The 20,956-nt window shown below is 31.6% G+C and overlaps 1 protein-coding gene across 7 annotated transcripts in view; it reads left to right on the top strand.

The window, feature by feature from the left end:
• NBEA (neurobeachin) overlaps positions 1-20,956 on the top strand; it is a 796,125-nt gene that overhangs the window by 203,003 nt on the left and 572,166 nt on the right. For all 7 annotated transcript variants that reach the window (XM_074216034.1, XM_074216037.1, XM_074216036.1 and 4 more), the window contains 4 exons: positions 151-1,167; positions 4,793-5,010; positions 6,871-7,024; positions 20,126-20,306. In XM_074216034.1, the coding sequence (XP_074072135.1) occupies positions 151-1,167; positions 4,793-5,010; positions 6,871-7,024; positions 20,126-20,306 (1,570 nt within the window). The remainder of the gene's footprint in view (positions 1-150; positions 1,168-4,792; positions 5,011-6,870; positions 7,025-20,125; positions 20,307-20,956) is intronic.

Here is a 20,956-nt window from a genome sequence, read left to right as displayed (position 1 = left end):
TAAATTTCAAAACTTAAATTCTTTTCATTATGAGATTATTTTCACTATCATCTTACTTTACTGACTTCCTCAATAATTTTTCTTCTGTTTTGTACTTTTATAGGTATATTATATTTTTTTCAAACATCACTTATTTGTCTTGTTTTTAAGGTCACCTATGAAGCTCATAAAGAATATCTAGCCAAAATGTATGAAGAGTATCAAAGACAAGAGGAGGAAAACATTAAAAAGGGAAAGAAAGGAAATGTGAGCACTATATCAGGTCTTTCATCTCAGGCAACTGGGGCAAAAGGTGGAATGGAAATCAGAGAAATAGAAGATCTTTCACAAAGTCAAAGTCCAGAAAGTGAAACAGATTACCCTGTCAGCACAGATACCAGGGACTTGCTCATGGCAACAAAAGTATCAGATGATGTTCTGGGAAATTCAGATAGACCAGGAGGTGGTGTCCATGTGGAGGTACATGATCTTTTAGTGGATATAAAAGCAGAGAAAGTGGAAGCAACAGAAGTAAAGCTTGATGACATGGATTTGTCACCTGAGACCTTAGTTACTGGAGAAAATGGTACACTTGTGGAGGTTGAATCTTTGTTGGATAATGTATATAGTGCTGCTGTTGAGAAACTTCAAAACAATGTACATGGAAGTGTTGGCATCATTAAAAAGAGTGAAGAGAAGGATAATGGCCCATTGATAACATTGGCTGATGAGAAAGATGAACCTACCAACAATAGTACCTCATTTATTTTTGACAAAATTCCAAGTCAAGAAGAAAAACTTCTTCCTGAGCTCTCTAGTAATCATATTATTCCAAATGTGCAGGAAACGCAAGTACATCTTAGTGTTAATGATGATCTTGGACTGCTTGCTCATATGACTACTAGTGTTGACCTAACTTGTACATCAAGCATAATAGAAGAGAAAGAATTCAAAATTCATACAACTTCAGATAGAATGAGTAGCATTTCTGAAAGGGAATTAGCTTCCTCATCTAAAGGTTTAGAATATGCTGAGATGACTGCTACAACACTTGAAACAGAATCTTCTGGTAGTAAAATTGTGCCTAATATTGATGCTGGAAGCATAATTTCAGATACTGAAAGATCTGATGATGGTAAAGAAGCAGGAAAGGAAATCAGGAAGATTCAGACTACTACTACAACTCAAGTAAGTTAAAGTACATGAATTCTAAAAAATAAATGAAAAATGTACTTCTCATATTTGTGATTTCTGTGTGATAATATAAAATTACTATTTTAATTTTTCCTTATCATTTAGTGGTCATATCTGTGGAGAATAAAGTTTTTCTGAGTACTGATTAGATTTATTTCTTGGCCAAAGCTTCCCCATTATCATCATACTCATTTTGACTTACTAAGATTTATCTAATAGTAAGCAATGCTTACTTTGTCACCACAGGGAAAAAAAAAACAAGTACAGAAACATTGTTGCTGAATTATCCAGTTATAAAACAGAGGGAAAAGTGATTTCAGGAAATTGTCTTATATAGTTGCTGGACCAGAAGAGTTACCAACCAAGTAATTAACCCAGGGATTGTAATTATTAATCTTTTAAGTTATTCATTTCATTCATTCATCCATTATGTCAGAAGAATTTGTGTGTAGCAACTGTAGTTAGATCATAGGATCAGAGATTTAGAGTTAAAGAGGATTTAAAGGCCATCTAGTCCAACCTACTCATTCTACAGATAAGGGATCCAAGGCTAAGGAAGTGACTTACCGTAAGGACATAAATGTAGTAAATAGCAGAATGGAGACTTGAATCCTAGCCATTTGAGTCCACATTTGGTACAGAATAGACCACAAAGGATACAGTTTAGATTTGATACCATTCTTGTACTTGTTGCATTTCATTTTTTAAGGTTTTTGCAATGCGTGGGGTTAAGTGACTTGCCCAAGAACACACAGCTAGATAATTATTGTCTGAGGCTGGATTTGAACTCAGATCCTCCTGACTCAAAGACTGGTACTCTGTTCACTGTGCCACCTAACTGCCCCCTGCATTTCATTTTTAGTAGTTAAAGTATTTGTGTACATGCATAAGATTTCAGTTTCTTTTTTTTAAACTAAATAGGTCTTGCGTACAAAGGAATGCAATAATGACAACTATGTATTAAGTATTAAGTGATTTTTTAAAATATCATTTTAGCTTTCCACTTATCTTTAAATATTTTTGAGAATGAGATTGATGTATAATTTAAGTTTTCATACTCGAGTTCAAAGAAATCATGTCTACAAAAATAAGTTAGCAGAGGTATTATTTTATATATATATATATACATATATATACATATATATGTATATGTATCAGTTTGACTGAAAAAAAGTCTGATTGTTTCAGTGTATTGCATGCTTGTTGTGCACTCTTGGCCTATATTAAGAGGACATTAAGGAGATAACTGAACCTCTATATACACTACAGTGGTCTAACTGCACCTAGAATATAGTATTACATTCTGGATGCTACAGTTCAGAGACATTGATAAACAGGAGAATGTACAGAGGATAGCTGGTTCTTGAAAGAGCTTGGAGTTCTTTTTATTTTTTTTATTTTATTTTTTATTTTTTATTTTTATTAAAGATATTATTTGAGTTTTACAATTTTCCCCCCCAATCTTGCTTCCCTCCCCCACCCCCACCCCACAGATAGCACTCCGTCAGTCTTTACTTTGTTTCCATGTTGTACCTTGATCCAATTTGGGTGTGATGAGAGAGAAATCATATCCTTAAACAGAACAGAATTCTCAGAGGTAACAAGATCAGACAATAAGATATCTGGTTTTTTTTTTCCAAATTAAAGGGAATAGTCCTTGTACTTTGTTCAAACTCCACAGCTCCTTATCTGGATACAGATGGCACTCTCCTTTGCAGACAGTCCAAAGTTGTTCCCAGTTGTTGCGCTGATGGAATGAGCAAGTCCTTCAAGGTTGAACATCACTCCCATGTTGCTGTTAGGGTGTACAGTGTTTTTCTGGTTCAGCTCAACTCACTCAGCATCAGTTCATGCAAATCCCTCCAGGCTTCCCTGAAATCCCGTCCCTCCTAGTCTCCAATAGAGCAATAGTGTTCCATGACATACATATACCACAGTTTGCTAAGCCATTCCCCAATTGAAGGACATTTACTGGATTTCCAATTCTTTGCCACCACAAACAGGGCTGCCATAAATATTCTTGTACAAGTAATGTTTTTACCCTTTTCCTCATCTCCTCAGGGCATAGACCCAGCAGTGGCACTGCTGGGTCAAAGGGTATGCACACCTCTGTTGCCCCTTGGGCACAGTTCCAAATAGCTCTCCAGAAGGGTTGGATGAGTTCACAGCTCCACCAACAGTGTAACAGTGTCCCAGATTTCCCACATCCCTTCCAACAATGATCATTATCCTTCCTGGTCATACTGGCCAATCTGAGAGGTGTGAGGTGATACCTCAGAGAAGCTTTAATTTGCATTTAAGAGCTTGGAGTTCTATCCACTAAAGATTAATTGAAGTTTAGAATGCTGAGAAGAAGATTGTGAAGGGGAAACACGATAGTTATCTAGATAAATGTATTTAAAAGGGGTATCATATGTGAGAAAAATTAGAATTGTTCTACTTGAGCTCTCAAAGGCAGAATGAGAAGCAATAAATGTAAAAAGGTCAATTTAAGTTTAATGTTAGGAAGAATTTCCTAACAATTGTTTGATGCTTTGTGACCTCATTTTGGGTTTTCTTGACTAGAATAATGGAGTGTTCTGCCATTTCCTTCTCTAACTCATTTAAGAGATAAGAAAATTGAAGCAAACATGGTTATGTGATTTGTCCAGGGTCATACCACTAGTTAATAAATGTTGAAATCAAACCCAGGACGATGAATCTTTTTGACTACAGGCCTTGTGCTCTTCTATACTGCACCACCTACCTACCAACAATTAAATTTGTGCAATTACTTAACAGATTTGTCCAAAAGTGAAATGGAATACCTTTGGAGGTGTTAAGTATTTGTGTGACACTACTGTTATAGTTTGGAGACATTTTGTAATTAAGAAAAAATTTAAATGAGCTAAAACATATTGATCAGTGTTCATGATGTTCAGTACTTACAGAAATTTTTTGTACTGTAATTATAAGAAATATATTCAATATAGAAAATGAAATGTATTATGAGATAATCTAGATCTTTCATTACATTGAAGGAAATGATTCTATTATCTTATTATCTTTAATTATTTACATTGAAGGAAATGATTCTATTATCTTATTTTTCCTATGTCTGCTATATTCAGAAGTCTAATATAACATATTGTGAAAAATATTTTCTGCTGAAGGTTGTCCATCAAGCAAATCTTTTTTTTTCTTATTAATGTTAAGACCTTATGAAAATTGTCCACTGAATTGAGATCTGTTGCAGGAAGTCAGGCAGTAGGGTGAGGGGAGTAGATAAAATTAGATTTTTGTTGAAGTATGGGAGATGTTTTATTTATATACTGCTCATTTCATGGGGGATTTACATTATACAATACACAGATTGCTGTGAACAAGATTTAGAAATACTCAATTCCAGTTAAGACTCTGAAAATATCCATAATCTAGATTCCCTCTCACTTTTTTTTTAAATCTGTAAAATAAAGTGAGAACTTTCTGCTTAAGTCTAAAAGATGCTTATAAGGGATTCTAAAATCATTGCAAAAGATCTATTCACTCTGTTATACATCTATACTTGAAGTTATGGCAGATTTGTTCTTAACATTTTTGAAGTAAGATTTGTGCACTTATAAAGATTTCTTGTGTTTAGGCGGTTCAGGGACGGTCTATCACTCAACAAGACAGAGATCTCAGAGTTGATTTAGGATTTCGAGGAATGCCAATGACTGAGGAACAACGACGTCAGTTTAGTCCAGGTCCACGCACAACGATGTTTCGGATTCCTGAATTTAAATGGTCTCCAATGCACCAGAGGCTTCTCACGGACTTGCTATTTGCTTTAGAAACAGATGTACATGTTTGGAGGAGGTAGAAATATTTTTTTGGAATAAATAAAGCAGTATTAATGTGAAAATAACGCATTTTGTTGAAAGTATAAATTTATATATGGATAGGATTGATTGAGCCATATATTCAAAATTTATTAGGTATTATTAAAATAATATATTTTATGGACATAATTTATTCCATAATTATAGAACCAGGGACTAGATTAAAATCTGGGGCCTTTACAAAGGTCCTATTTTTTCCCCTTCTTTCTTTTTAATATATTATGGAGAATGAATAAAGAAATATATCTTTTGGATAAATCAGAATTTGTGTATTGTAAATTTCTTTTTGCAATTCAAATCATGTGAAAATATTTAGATGAATTAAAAGTTAAACTAACATTTAGAGCTCATTTTATCAAAATAGTATATATCAATTATACAATTTGTTCACAAGAAAAATAACATTAAATAAGTTAACATAGTCCTTGTTTTCAGTTTCCCATGATAAAACTGTTGATATAACAATTTTGAATTAGCTTTTATACTTATTTTTATGCCTGTGATACTCTGCATATTTTTATTCTTGTATACATTCTAAAAAATAAACTTGTGCTAAGTTGGGGGGTTTTTTGTGCTTAAAATAAGGTAATCTTTTACAGTTTCAATAGTCATCTTTTATTCAGTTCCATTCAGCTCATGTTCTATCTATTCTGTGACTGTTCCCTTTAAGCATTAGTATCTTGGGGTGATTTACTTTTTCAGGATCTTGGGTTATAGTCAAGCATTGATATATGTATGTGGAAATCTCTGACTTTTTTTTTTATCAAATAGCACTTATTTTTCTCATTTTCTTCTCTAACCATTAATCATTCATTAAGTATTTTTAATATACTTATTGGGTGTCAAAGATGTAGATTATAAAAACATCAGTGAAACATTCTATGCTTTCAAGGAACTTGTATTGGGAAGACAAAAATAAGTTTATTTAAAATACATATGAAATCAATACAAAGTAACTTTGCAAAGAAAGGCACTAGGAGCATTTGCTTTATGTAAAAGGTGGTACTTGATCTTAATCTTGAAGAAAACAAATGACTTAAAGAGTCAGAGGGGTGCAGAGAATTGCTACTTGGGATGAAGGACAGCCAGTAGAAACACAAAGAATGCAGATAGTAGTGCTATGTAAGAAATAACAAATGTAGTTTGGCTTATCTTTAGGAGGCAAGTAATAATAAGCCTAGGTTATAAAGATTTTAAATGCCAAAAAAGAGTTTGTATTTTGTACCAGAAACAATAGGTAGTCTGCCTACCTGTCTACCTGCCTACCACTACATAAAACATTGTTCTGTGAGATCTCGTCAGTGGTTCTGAAACTGACTTACATGGGGATCAAAATCTATAATTGTAGTTGCATGTCACTAATTATCTATTATAACTATACACATACCATGAATAAAACTGACTGAAAGATTAAAAATTCTGTTACTAATCAAACATTTGTTTTTATCTGTATAACCACAATTACCTTGACTTTTAAAAAAATATAAATTGACTAAATTAGCTGCTTATATGACACTAGAAGTCCATAGGAAAAAATGTACAATGTTGTAATTTTATACTTTTAAATTTAAGCTATAGGTTATATTTTTTCCGGTGTGTGCCATTTAAATATAGAGAGACAGATGCTAATTTTGATTTTGATTTCTTTTTTTGATGCTCATAATTTATATGCATTTTGGGGTTATAATAAAGTGATATTGTAATTTAATTATAACAACAGTAAATATTTTCTGTTAAACAGTAAACTTTGCTGATAAAATAGTATAAATTATAAAATATTTGTTTTCCCCTACACTAAGTTTGTGTTCATTGTTGAATTTTTTCTCATTTTTTATAGCCATTCCACAAAGTCTGTAATGGATTTTGTCAATAGCAATGAAAATATTATTTTTGTACACAACACAATTCACCTCATTTCTCAGATGGTAGACAACATCATTATTGCTTGTGGAGGAATTTTACCTTTGCTCTCTGCTGCTACATCTCCAACTGTAAGTACAATACTTCCATCTAGTGGCCATATTCTAACATTATAACACCAAGAGCATTTCTGTAGTATCTCTGCTACAAATGAATGAGCTTTCTTTGTTTGCTTTTGACTTATACATTTTGTTAGCCTAATAAATTATTTGAATGCTTTATTCCTTGAATTCTTTTGTTTGAAATCCAAGTTTGTTGTTTCATTGTGTTCTGTACATGAAAGGAAATAAAAATTTTTGAAAAGTCACCATAATTTAAGTTAGAAATTACAGTTCTAAGGGACAACTGCTTGAAATGGTATTTATAAATAAAAAATGGAAGAATTATGATTAGAGACTTCATATTTTTTCTATAATGTTTTACATATGTTCAAAGAAATAGTGAATCATTTTACAAATGGAACTAAGCTATTTTCCTGTGATAGAACTATTGGCAAAGCTATCTTTTGGTCCAATTTCTTGGTAAATGAATTCCCATATTTTTCTGAATTTCCAAGTATCTCCAAAGTCTGTAATTTAAAATAATGTTAAATTATTTCATGGACCAGGAGAGCTTTACCTACTTGAAAAATCTGAAATCAAGGTTCAATGGAGTTTTATTTACATTTTTAAAATATAAATTTTAGTACTATGTACAGTTTATTCACTTCTCCACACTTTATGTAATTATGTACTCCTAGAAAAATATGAATTCAAGAGGCATGTTATTTCTGATTTTGTGTTTATAAAAAATAATGTTCATTTTGATATAAGAGAAACCTTTTGGACACATCCCTCCCAAAAGACTTTGTGTTATTATTGTTCCGGTGGTGATAATCGTATTGTTCTCACATGTCTCCTATTCTTATATGAAACTAGTTCATGGCTATTTCTTATTTTTACTTTCACAATTATTAATAATAATTGAGATAGAATGATGTAACGGGTAGAAAACTCACTTTGGACTCTATAGGACTTTGAACATATACTAGTTATGATTCTGGGCAAGTCACTTTAGAAGAAGTGCTTTCCAGAACAGATGCCAGTTTTCACTGGTAGAGGACATTTCTTCATAATATACTAATCAGATCAAGTCAGGCTAGGGGTGGGGAGGAGGTGCCTTTGGGGGAGGAGTTTCATTGTTGCATTTTGTTTTTATGCCACAGTCATTTCCTTTTACCTGTCCCTACCACCTTGGGGCCTAGCATTGGGAAGACATGAGTGCAAATCCTGTCTCAGACACACATTAGTTGTGCAACTCTGAGCAAGTCATTTCTCTTTTGTCTGCTTTAGTTTGCTCAACTGTAAAATGGGCAAAATAATAGCACCTTCCTCATAAGCATTGGTATGAAGATCAAGCAAGATCAGATTTGCAAATTGTTTAACACCATACCTGACTCCTTATAGATGCATAATAAAAACATTTCTGCAAAACCAGTTGACATCAATGGCTGTATCTTACAAAATTGTCCATGTTCACTCCTATCTTCACTAGATCTCTTTATCCCCACTAAGTGTCATCATCCTTTTAGTGCAGAGTTCTCTGAAAAGACTGTCCTCAAGAGGTACGTCTACTTCCTTTTCTCTCATACTCTTTTAAAGCCCCTTTTCTCTTCTCTGACACTGCTACAACCCAGTACAAACTATTATGACTTCAGGCCTTGAGGACTGCAACTCCAGTTAATGTTTTCTGCCTCAAATCTCCTTATTCCAATTTATCCTTCACTCAACTGCAAATCTAATTATATCACTCCTATATTCAAAATATTTCACTGGCTTTCAGTTATCTTCATGATCAAAAAGAAAATTCTTCGTTTGGTTTTTAAAGCCCTTTATAACATAGTCCTTTCCTAGATTTCAGTCTTCCTACTCCTTATTTTCCCTCCCTCTATATACCCTAAGAGCTAATGACGATGCAGTCTCTGGAATCTGGATGTTTTCACTGGCTGTATCCTTTGATTAGAACATTCTCTGTCTTCTCTTCTTCTTAACTTCCCTGACTTCTTTCAAGTGCCTACTAAAATCCTGGGTAGGATTTTCATGATTGCTTTTTGAGATTGTCTCCAGTGTTTGTATATATTTGTACTATCTGTACATAGTTGTTTGTTGTGTCTTGTTTTTGAAAGCAGGGTTTATTTTTTTCCCCCTTACTTTTGTATCCCCATATTTAGCCTTGTTCCTTGGACAAAGTAGGCCCCTAATAAATCTTAGTTGACTGCCTGGTTCATGTTTGACCAAATTATGACTGTCCTTTAGTGTTTTTGTTTACATTATTATAGGCATAGTTTTTGGTGCTTTTTTCCTATAATTTCTATAATTTCCACAAACCTCAGAATACTCAAAATTCTGAATTTCTTGCATTAATTGCTTATCACAGTAATATTCATACATACAATGAAGCATTGACAAACATTCTTTTTATTTCAAGTGTTTTGCAACAACAGAATCTGTAGTTATACTTTGTTATTGTTGTTTGTCTTCATTCTCAAAGAAGACCATGGCATTAGGGAAGTGATGCCATGACATATAAGTGAATTGGATTTAAAAGGGGGGTGGGGGGGGAGGAATACCATACAAGGTCACTGTCTTCTCTGGATCCAGCTGAATATCAGATATGGATCGAGAAGACTAGCGATGTCTCTAGATGCCGTGGGAGAACTTGATCTTTTAAAGCTAAGGTCTTTCCCAGGTCCTAGTTTGACTGAGGCAATACCCATTCAGTGATTAAGACTATTTAAGAGAAAGATGAGACAAAGGGGCCTAGAAGGACCACTTTTACTTAATCCAAAAAAAAGTTTAAGCTGGGAAGATAAGATTCTCTGGCTTTCTCAGTTAAGGCAGGTAGGAGAGATATGAAGCTTTTGCTTAATTAAAAAAAAATCATTTTGGAAGGGGAAAACTCTCAGGACCCAAACAATGACAAGTAGACTTAGTCTGAGACCCTTATTGGCCAATCAAGAGAGTCAGAGTTTTTGGGGGCCTATAAATCTTACCAGGTCTTTGGGTAGAGCACCAAGTATAGGAAGAAGAGAAGAGAGCTGAAGAGAAAAGAAAAGAAACTATGGGGACTCTTCTGTTATTTACAGAAGTTGTTTCTCCTTGATTCTTAAGAAGACCAGGTCATCAGGGAAGTAATATCACGACATGCAAGTGGAATTGAATTTAAGGTTGGAGGGTGGAGGGAAGCCATTGATTGAAAGGTCACCAGCCTCACTTTCTCCTCCAGAGTCATCAGAATCTACTGACCAGATATGGATCAGGACAGCTGGAGATAGCCCTGAATGGACCTGGATATAGGAATTTTATCTCTGACTTTGATCTCATTTAGATAGATGCCCAGTAAGGCTATTTCTAGATCAAAGGATAGTATTAATTTAGTAACTTTCCTTTGCATAATCCAAAATTGTTGTTCAGAATGGTACACAGATATTGACAAATCATCAACTAAATATTACATGTGCACTGTCTTCCTCCACTCCTATCAGAACTGATTTTTGCCATCTTTTTCACTTTAAAGGGGTACAAGGTTAAACCTCAGAGATATCTTATATTTAATCTTCTTACTAATTATTTTAAAAAATTTTATGTGATTATTTATGGTTTGTGATTTCTCTTTTGACCATTTATTGGGGGAATGATTGGTCATTTTTTTTGTCCTTATATATCTTAGAAATCAGAATTTGAGTATGAAATGTGTTTGCTGCAAACATTTTCCTTATAGATTATTTCTCTTATTTTAGATGCATTTTGTTGATTTAAAAAATCATTTAAATTTTATGTACTTAAATTATCCATCTTTTAAGATCTTTGTTTTTTCTTTTTTCTCTTTAGTTAAGGTTTTGAAAGATAGAGCCTTCCATTCTCTCATGAACCTATTTATCAAGAAAAATGACCTTTTTCATATTTTGATTTTATATCTGTTGTGAGCTTTTTGTGGTATATTGGTATCAGATTCTGGTATAAACTTTATTTTTGTTAATGTGCCCTCCAATTTTCCTAGCAATTTTTGTCTAATAGAGAATCTTTCTTCAATAGTTTGTGATCTAGAGTTTATTTGATATTTTAAGTTTAAAAAAAAATAGAGCATTCCATTTGATCCTCATAGCAACTTGATGAAATACTTGCTTCAAGTGCTGTAATCCAGATTTGCCAGATGAAGAAACATATTGATTGAAAATTAAATAATTTTTCCTGTATTTCTCAGATAGTATGTGTTAGACATGGGATTTAAATATGGATCTTCCTAACTTTTAAGTGCAGTGCATTTTTTCCCTATAACATGTATCATTATTTCAATAAATACCACTACTATACATCAAAAGAGAGTTGATGTACAACACTTTTGCTTTTATTAAATGGTCTTCTTGAGCTTCAATACTCCATTCCTATCCCCACCTCCCTTTAAAAAAAATCATTGGAGGCATTGTCTCTAGGATTGAACTTCTTTGAACTTAGATTATCAGGTCCTGGTTACACCAGGCACAGAATTTAAGAAAATATATTTTTTAATGTGGTAGCTAAAGCTTGTATTCCCTTGTTATTGTCTTTGAGAATCTTAAGATCACCTCTGTGCTCTAATAATACATCACTGAGACCAGACTTCAGTTTCCATATTTCAAAGAATAATTGTAAAGGTCATATGACCTCTGAATGCTAAGGCTTTTTAGCCTCTAATGCAGAGCCTAATGTAGGAAGTGCTTAGATGTTCTCGTAGATGAACCTGTCTGTGGACTTTTAACAATATTTTAATAATTACCTAATCCCTTAAGTTTTGTTTTTCCCATATGCCTCCCAGCATGGCTCCATACAGCCAAGGTTCCCTAGGTTTCCTATATATCTTAGAACAATGCAGAGAGACCCCTTAGATAAAGTCTTCGAGATCATTTGTGAGGTTTCCAATAAGAAGAGGCAGCCCAGAGCTTCTTTTGCTTTCTGCTTTGATGGAGTTGCTGTAGAAAGTCCCAGAGGGATAGAGACTGGTGTTTTTTTAGGACTTAGGGCATCCATGGCTGCCTTCCTACACTCGTACTCAACTACCTTGCCCCCAGAATTGTAGTCATAAATGTTATAATGTGGGAGAATGTTGTTTCAAAATTACCAGAGTGGTGGCAGGCAGCTTCCTTCACTCCTTCCTTTTAGCCTCAGATGGACTTGCTGGGAAGTGTTTCCACTGCCATTTAACACCCTGTTAGGTTAGCATAAAGCTCACAAACACAATACAGGTAAGGGAGCCAGGAAGAAAGAACTAGTTGATGGAAGAAGAAAAGGAATGTGTATTTTTTATACTGGTCTGTATTGTTGCTCTGCAACTTCTTGCAATTCAGCAGACACAATTTCTTACCAGGGTTTACAGAAAAAAAAATTTTTTTAATCAACAATGAAAATTTTTAAATATGTATATTTAAATGTATATTGATTAGATCTCTCTAGTCTACACACGCACCAGCTGTTGAAGCTTAAGACTGCTCAAAGACTTTTGGGACAACCTATATATGTCTTTTAAAACCAATAGAATATTTAAAAAAAAAAACAAAATTTAAACCTTCAAAACTGATCAAACAACTTTCCAGATATTTCCATTGGAAGCTTGTTTTTTGTTTTTGTAAGAAAACTACTGTTTCATCTCACTTATTTTTCCTTTTTAATTATCTTTACCTTTAATATTGAAAAATAAAAATAAGAACCATATAAGAGCAATTCAGGAAAAAATTTGAAAATAATAAGCTTGTGGTGACAGATTAAAATGCACTTGTTCAGGCCAATTGTAAATTAGCTGTATTTTAAGTTTATAACACCTGTTCACTGTTTGACATGGTAGGAAAATTCAATTTAATTCCACATTTATTAAGCATTTAATATGCATAAGGACAACACTAGTTATTGAAGATAATTGTTGAGGATGACTATCCTGAAGAACTGGAAGAATAAAGCATGCACAAGTTTAAATAGAAAATTATAATATTACAAAATAATTTCAAGAGGGAAGGTGATTTAAGAGGATATATTTATGGTCACATAAAATGAACTGACTTATTGATTCAATTTTAAAAGTAGTATTAAATAATTATGTAGTTCATATGTGGAGTTTAATGGTCATAATTGACAAATATGGATCAATTACTTCGAAGTCTACAAAATACTCAATGGAAAATTATGTAATTTCATCATTTCATTAGCCTGGTTTCATAGATACAACAGGTATCTTTATTCCACTGAGGCTTTATTTTTCAGAAAGTTGAAATGACTTGATCATCATTGATCAAAATAGAAACTTTTTTTAACCCATGTTCCAAAATCAAGCATTTCACTTCCTACACTTTAAGTTCAAGGCATTAAGTAATGTTAGTAACATATTAAAATGAAAAGTTATTCTATAAATAAAGGTACAACTCTATGGAGGTATAGTATAAAGCTCAAATGAGATAATATTTGTAGAAATGTTTAGTACAATGTCTGGAACATAGTTGACCCTGTCCAAATGCTTAATCCATTTTCTTTCATTTGGAATTTGTGATTTTAAAATCTCTGTTTCTAAAAGACAAAGAATTTCTGATTTTCTAAAATCTAGTTTCTCTATGAAAGTCCCGTACACCATCTTAAAATTAAACATTTTAACATTTAAACATTAAAACATTTAAAATTTTAAAACTTGGCTATGATTACATTGATTCATTTTTTAGTGTGCCTTTGTGACTTACTATATTAAAAAAGACTGCTTAGAAATGTAGCTCTGTAATCTATAAGTGAGAATATGAATGTATAAAAATTACTAGTATTTTCTTGTGTTGTTTACCAATTTATTATTTTATATTTAAATACTTAAATGGAACTTTGATCTCCTCAATTCAGAAGTTCCTTCCAATGATCTAGTCCTCCAAAATCATTTATGCCTGTTGACCCTGTAAGATTCCCTCCATATGCTCTTGAAAGTTGGCTATGAGAGTTCTCCCAACATTCTGGAAGCTTTGTTACAACTTCTCCCAATATGACAAGGGTACTAGTGTAGGATTTCACCATCCTCATGGTCATACCCTGTCTTGATATTTGACCCCCTCATCTTCTCTTTCCGAGATATGATTCCTTGATGACGGCCTTTATTCTTGTTCTTCAGAAGTCCTTATTGTTTATATGTGCTGTATACTTATCACCCCACACCTTTTTTTGACCCTTCATATGAAAATTGTATTTAATTATTTAGTTTTAACAGTTTAGAATCAGTTTTACTTTAAAATGATTTTACAATGCTAGCAATAGATTAAAATTGTTTTTTTCCTGATGAAATAATCACACAATGAAACATTCCCAAGTTTTAAGAGATTATTAGTATTAAGAATAATTCATTTTTTAGTTTGTAATATTTAAAGTTAATTAGATATATTCTTTACAACAGTCTTGAAGGGTGAATAAAATGAGCATTTTTATCATATATATATATATATATATATATATATGCTAAGACTGAGAAAAATTAAAATGACTTGGATATAACCACATACTAAAATTACTAGCATTTAAAACTGTTTTTTGATTATGAAGCAGAACTTTTTCTTTATATCAAATGAATGACAAATTGTTTTAAATTAACATTATGACTAACAACACCTATCATACTGAATGTTTATTTATCCATTTCAAAATGAATATAATATACTGATAATATGTAGTCAATTTGGTTAAAGATATTTTTGCTTCTTCCAGTGTAATTCTTACTTTAAATTTTTTTTACCTCACTGGATTGGAATTTTAAGCATTTATCTTGTTGTTCAAGTAGTTCACCATAGCAATTAGGGATTTTACTGTGGTAACTTTTACCTTTATGTATCCTCTTTTTTCCCCAGTCATTTTTATCAAGTGGAATGCTGTGCCAGATTCTGGATCTTAACTGCTAATGTCTTAAATAAGTTAGTTTTTTTTAAGAGCCATAAACATTATTCCTTTTCTTGTTTGAACTTTATTTTCCTCTTTTTGAAGATCATGTGAAATATATATATACATATATATATATATATATATATATATATTGTTTAAAGACTCAATTTTAGTTTCTGCCAACTGAGTTTAGTAGTTCTTTTGGTAAAATGTAATTTGAGACTGCTAGAAGAAAGAAAGACAAAAGATTCTTTGAATTTAATTTAAAAGTGAAGAAAGCTGAAAAAAATATTGGAAGTAAACAAGTGAATACAGAAATATGGAAACCTATCAACTACTTAGAGATGTCATTAACTCACAGAATGTATGGGAATTTATTTTTTAAAAAGAGTTCTAGCAATGAGATGTAACTATTGAAAAATTTATTCCATTTTTAACAGTTATGGGAAAAGGTTTTCTTTTTTAAAAATATATTGAGCTAATTTATTCTTCTTGAATTTCTATCCATTCATTGATTTTAGTTCTTCCCTTCAGGGTTGAGAAATCTGATTCTTCTTGCACATATTTTTTTTTTTGTTATTTAAGCATATCTATGCTATAAGGATATAATTTTGACATAGAAAAATAATATGAAGACCTAATTTTAGATAAATGTTAGATCAACTGATCACTACCATTTTTAAACGACCTCCTAAGAGCTAATTAGGTAGACTGATTAGAGTCTGTGTATGTCCTTTCAGTGAGGATGGGGGTTGGGGGGGTAATGGGGTAATGGGGACACTAGACTGAATATTTTGAGATAAGGTTGACTGGTCAGTTGAGGCCTCTCATTTACCTTTTTTTTTTTTTTGACTGCAAATGATGAGTAATAACCAGCAACTAAATGGAAAGAAAAGATTAATATTGCATAATTCATGAAAATTTAATTCACAATGTCTGTTATGTACAAAGAATTATACTTCTTTTATGTGAAGTCTTTGAATAAATGACATTTGACTTTAGCCAATTAATTGTGAATACTGGAATTTAAGGCTAATTGTTAAATAAGACTCATAACATATTCTCTCTATCAGAAAAGTAAGGCATGTATTTCTGTTTTGGTCTTTCCTAAGAGTTTTATATTACAAGAGAAATGGTAAGATAAAAGAATTGAAACTTTAAAAACTTTGTACATAATGTCAGACACCTTTATAATCATGTTAGGAACCAAATAAACTTCTGTTGATTTTATGTTCTGTTTATTTCCTTCATACAGATGGCAGGGTTAGGTAACTAGTGGATTAAATATTTTAGAAATAATATCTACTTTCTGTGACATTGAACAGGCCACATTATTTTGATTGATTTATACACCATAAGATGTCAGGAAAAGAAAATGCTTTCCTTTCAAATTATTGCCTAAGATATTGGTTACTATGGGCAGAGAAGAGACTTAATGTTATTCATAATTGTGGGCATAATTAGTTTAATTTTTTGTAATTTATGTCAGGAATTAAAATGACGTACCTGTGACAATCCTTAGAAGAAAAATTCAAGTTTCATCTCTTACACAGAACCTTTTTTGTTTTGTCTATCATGAGAAAATGATTCCTAATATCAGTATGAATCTAGAGGGTTATAAATTAGCTTCTATTCTAGTACATGATCTAGTTTGGTAGAATAGACTCAGGAGGTTTTAGAAAATAATATCCTTGAATCCTTCTAACATAGACAAGTCAGGAATAAGCTACCAAGTTCCCCAAGTTATTTTATGATTGACTTTTGCAGAGAGATTATGTTAATATTAGAAAGTATTATTTAATTACAATATATTTCATCTGTAGTCTACTAGGAAAGTAAACTTTGTAAAATTTTACAGGTACATAATAATAAATAGATGAATATACAGAAAGGCAGTGTGATATAGTAGATAGAAAACTGGTCTTGGAGGCAGGAAAAAAGACCTTGGTTCAAGTCCCTTCCCATCTACACTGGTTGAATGACTTTAGTCAAATTGTGTAAGTTCTTAGTTTCCCATATTGCTCACTGTGACTACAAGTACAGAGATTTTTCTGTCTCCCTTGGGGAGAACAAAGTTTTTGCAAGGAATTTTTTACACCAGTGAAATTGCAGATCCAGTTTTCTCCACCATGGCCTTTTCCTCAAATATCCATATATGTTGTCACTTGGGAGCAGTCATTTTAATGAAAAAAATACTAGTGGTATTTTAAAAGTATATTCTTTCATTGGAAGCTTTTATTTCAGACAAGTGAACATTTTTGCTTTTAATAAAAATGTTATATAATTTCAAGATATATTTGTTTTAATTTTGCATTTTCATTTGATTTTAATATTTTTCTTTTTCTTGTACTGTTTTGATCTGTTGTCTGTTTTGTCTAATGCATGTCCAGGGTTCTAAGGTTAGTATTACTGCTGTAAGTTTCAGTTTTTTGGTTTTAAATATGTATTATTTTTGATGTGGTTCTATTTTGAGTTGCCATATCATATGCAACAATGACAAATATCTTTGGTATGTTTGAAAGTTTTATGATGATTATTAATTTATCAGTATATTATTTAACACTTTATTATTTCCCATAAAGAGAAAATTAAATATATCCTCAGTAATGGTTCTGCCAAGTAGTAAATCAGATAATAACAGCTTCACACTAAAGGAATTTGACTGGAAAAATGTAGTACCTTAGTATTTTAAAAAATTAATCTATTCAGAGTTCAATCAGATAACAGTTTTTTATTTTTATTTAAATAAAGTTTTATGTGACTATTTTTTAAAAGAATTTAAAGATGTACCGAAATTCAAGCTTATTTTGTGGAAATGCATACGTTAAGATATTCATCATAGGTCTTCATAATTAGCATTTGATAGTTATTCAATCCAAATGAATTATTTTAAATTTAGAATCTATATAGTACTAGGTACTCAACACTATTATAAGTATAAACTAATAAAAATAGATACATGGCATTTTCTGTATAGACTAAAAAATTTGGAAAGTAGTCCATGCTGTATGAAAATAAAACAGTGATTAGGTGTTTCTTTTCTTTGGAGGAAATTAGTTACATAAACTAGTGTCTGGGAAAAAGAACTCAGTGGAAAGAATACTCTCATTGTAGAATCAAAGAACCCAAGTTCAAATATGACATGTATTTCCTTTGCCTCCTGGATCAAATTATTTACTCTCCTGAAGATGAAGAATCTTCTTCATCTCTAAAAAGAGTGGTTTAAGCAATCTTACTTTGTAGGTACCTACTACCTCTAAATTTATAATCCTACAGTGATCATTCTTTTCTTCCTCCTCATCAGTCCCAGTTGTTTAGCTCTTTAAAGGTTTATAAAATGTCTTTTGAACAACAAATCTTTGAGGGAAATGATGTTGTTTTCTGATAGTTTCAGTCATATCCAAATTTTTGTGACCTCACTTGGAATTTTCTTGGCAAAGATCTGGAGTGGTTTGCCATTTCCTTCTCCTGCTCATTTTTCAGATGAGGGAACTGGGGTAAACTGAGTTAAGTTAGCCTAGGGTCCCACAACTACTAACTGTCTGAGGCAGGAAGATGAATCTTCTTGATTCCAAACCCAGTGTTTTATTTCTTGTGTTATGTAGCTATAGATAGTCCAGTTATTTTTGGACCACTTTTACTGAGAAGGAAATTATAGAGTAGATCTGAGGAAGTAAATGACTTGTCCATTATCTTGCATCTAGTATTTACTCAAGGTATGATTCAAGTACAGCTATCTCAATTTCAAGACTAATATTTTATTTATTGTACCACATTTTATAAATCCTGTAGAAAATGATTTTGTTTGTTTTTCCTTTAATAATGAAATAACAGTTCATTGGTTAATATAGAAAGTGTTTAGTAGTAAGTTCTTAAGTATTATGAAATAGTTAATAAATATGTAGATAATAAGAAAAGCATTTCACTAAATGATTGATTTTATGGTAACTAGAATTCAGATTTATAGCTTGTAAAAGTTTTTAATCTCTTTGATCTGCATAATATTTTAACTTGGGATAAAGATATTCTTTAAACACCAAAAAGATTTTAGCATAAGTTTTAAAATTTCTCACTCATTTTATCAATTACTATAAATCACTATTTTATGTCTGTAACTGCAAAATAAAAGTTGTCTTAACATGAGTGCATTTCAGAGAATAGAATTTCATTCTAGTTTCATGATAGAAAAAAGTTTGACGAAATAAATCTCCAGTTGTTAGTACAATACTAATTTTATTGTTTATCACATATGCAGGTGAAAGCATTGCTTTTATTTATCTGTCATCTTTGTTACTCAGGAGGTAGGCAGTTCCTAATATTAGATATAAAGAAGATGGAACAGAGTAGTTATATATCTAACTTGTAGTATGATATTCAACAAAGTGAATTTAATCATTCTATTTGTTATGAAGTATTTGTAGAAAATTCAAATGGTACAGCATTTTGTTCATTAAACATTCCTCGTTTAAGCTTCTTGAAGCACAGAGAAAATAATGATTCATCATAGATTTTGTAAAATGAAAAATTATTAAAAATAAAAGATAAAATAGCATGTGGAATTTTTTTTTCTGCAATGGAACTTATTTATAAAACCTTGAAGTGACCATATATTAGGAACTTAATAGTATAGAAGAACCTTTGGTATTTGCTAAAATAACAAAAGTAAATGTTGTCATGTACTTTAATAAAACTGCATTTCATTGCTTTTTATTTTTATTGTGCCTATTTTATTTTATGAGTAAATACCATACATATACTAATCTGGTTGAGTTATATTTTGTAGATGCTTAGTATCCAAATTAGTTATGAAAATAATATACTTTATGACTCAAGCATTTTCTGTTTTTTACCTCATGAAAGCTATTATTAGTTAATTGATTTGTCAACATTTTTTCCATTTTCATATTATTTAACCTAGTCATTTTTCAAAATTCCAAAGCACTTTTTTGTTAAAGAGATTGAAAATCTACGAATATAGCAGGTTTTATTCTTATTTTTGGAACAATTGATCATAATTCATTTTTCTCTTCACTTTGAAATTCAGATTTACTTTTAACAAATATAAAATCTAATACCATCTGTGAAAGACAACTGATTTAAATTTATTTAAGCTCAAGTTATGATTGTTATAAAAGTAATTGATCATGCTATCTTTTTAGATTTTTGAAAATGTGAGATGTTAAATTCTTGTTCAATGAAATAATGAGTTTTTAAAATTATTATATTGCATACAAAACCTATAGCTAACTACTACTTCTTTTAAAGACGGAGTTGGAAAATATTGAAGTGACACAAGGCATGTCAGCTGAGACAGCAGTGACTTTCCTCAGCCGATTGATGGCTATGGTTGATGTGCTGGTGTTTGCCAGCTCTCTAAATTTTAGTGAGATTGAAGCTGAAAAAAACATGTCTTCTGGAGGTTTAATGCGACAATGTCTGAGGCTTGGTAAGTCTTGCCCTTATTAAGTTACTACCTACCCATTGATCAGTGTTCTAAAACATAACATGTAGTGCAGATGTCTTTTTTGAGGCATATGATAACATTCTTGTAATATTTCAAATTTATCAAGATTTTAAAATGGAATAAAAATATTCATATTTGGTAGTATTTAGGTGGTTTAAATTACTATGAAATATTTAAAGGGTTTTTTTAGCATTTAACCAATTTCTACTAAAAATGACTTAATGGAGATTTATATATAAATCCTATTTAAGTGCAATAATGAATCAGATTTTATAAGGTTAAAAAATATGACTGTTCTTTAGATATATAACCTCTAAAAGCAAAAATGGATTATACTGCATTCACTATCCCTAAACCTAGAATATACTTCCTATTATTTTTACAAAGCAGGGAAAGTTTATTACTAGGAAATCTTGTACTATTATAGCAACTGGAGATAGATTTTTTTAGAAGGAATCCTCTCTCTCTCTCTCTCTCTCTCTCTCTCTCTCTATCTATCTATCTATCTATCTCTACCTATCTTTCTATATTTTTTGGGGGGGGTGTGAGGCAATGGAGTTAAGTGACATGCCCAAGGTCATACAGCTAGTAAATGGCAAATATCTGAGACCAATTTGAACTCAGGTCCTCCT

The sequence above is a fragment of the Macrotis lagotis genome, chromosome 1, assembly GCF_037893015.1.
Source record: "Macrotis lagotis isolate mMagLag1 chromosome 1, bilby.v1.9.chrom.fasta, whole genome shotgun sequence".
In the NCBI taxonomy this organism is placed as follows: domain Eukaryota; kingdom Metazoa; phylum Chordata; class Mammalia; order Peramelemorphia; family Peramelidae; genus Macrotis; species Macrotis lagotis.
Note: the sequence above shows the minus strand (reverse complement) of the source record. Positions and strands in the feature narration are given on the sequence as shown.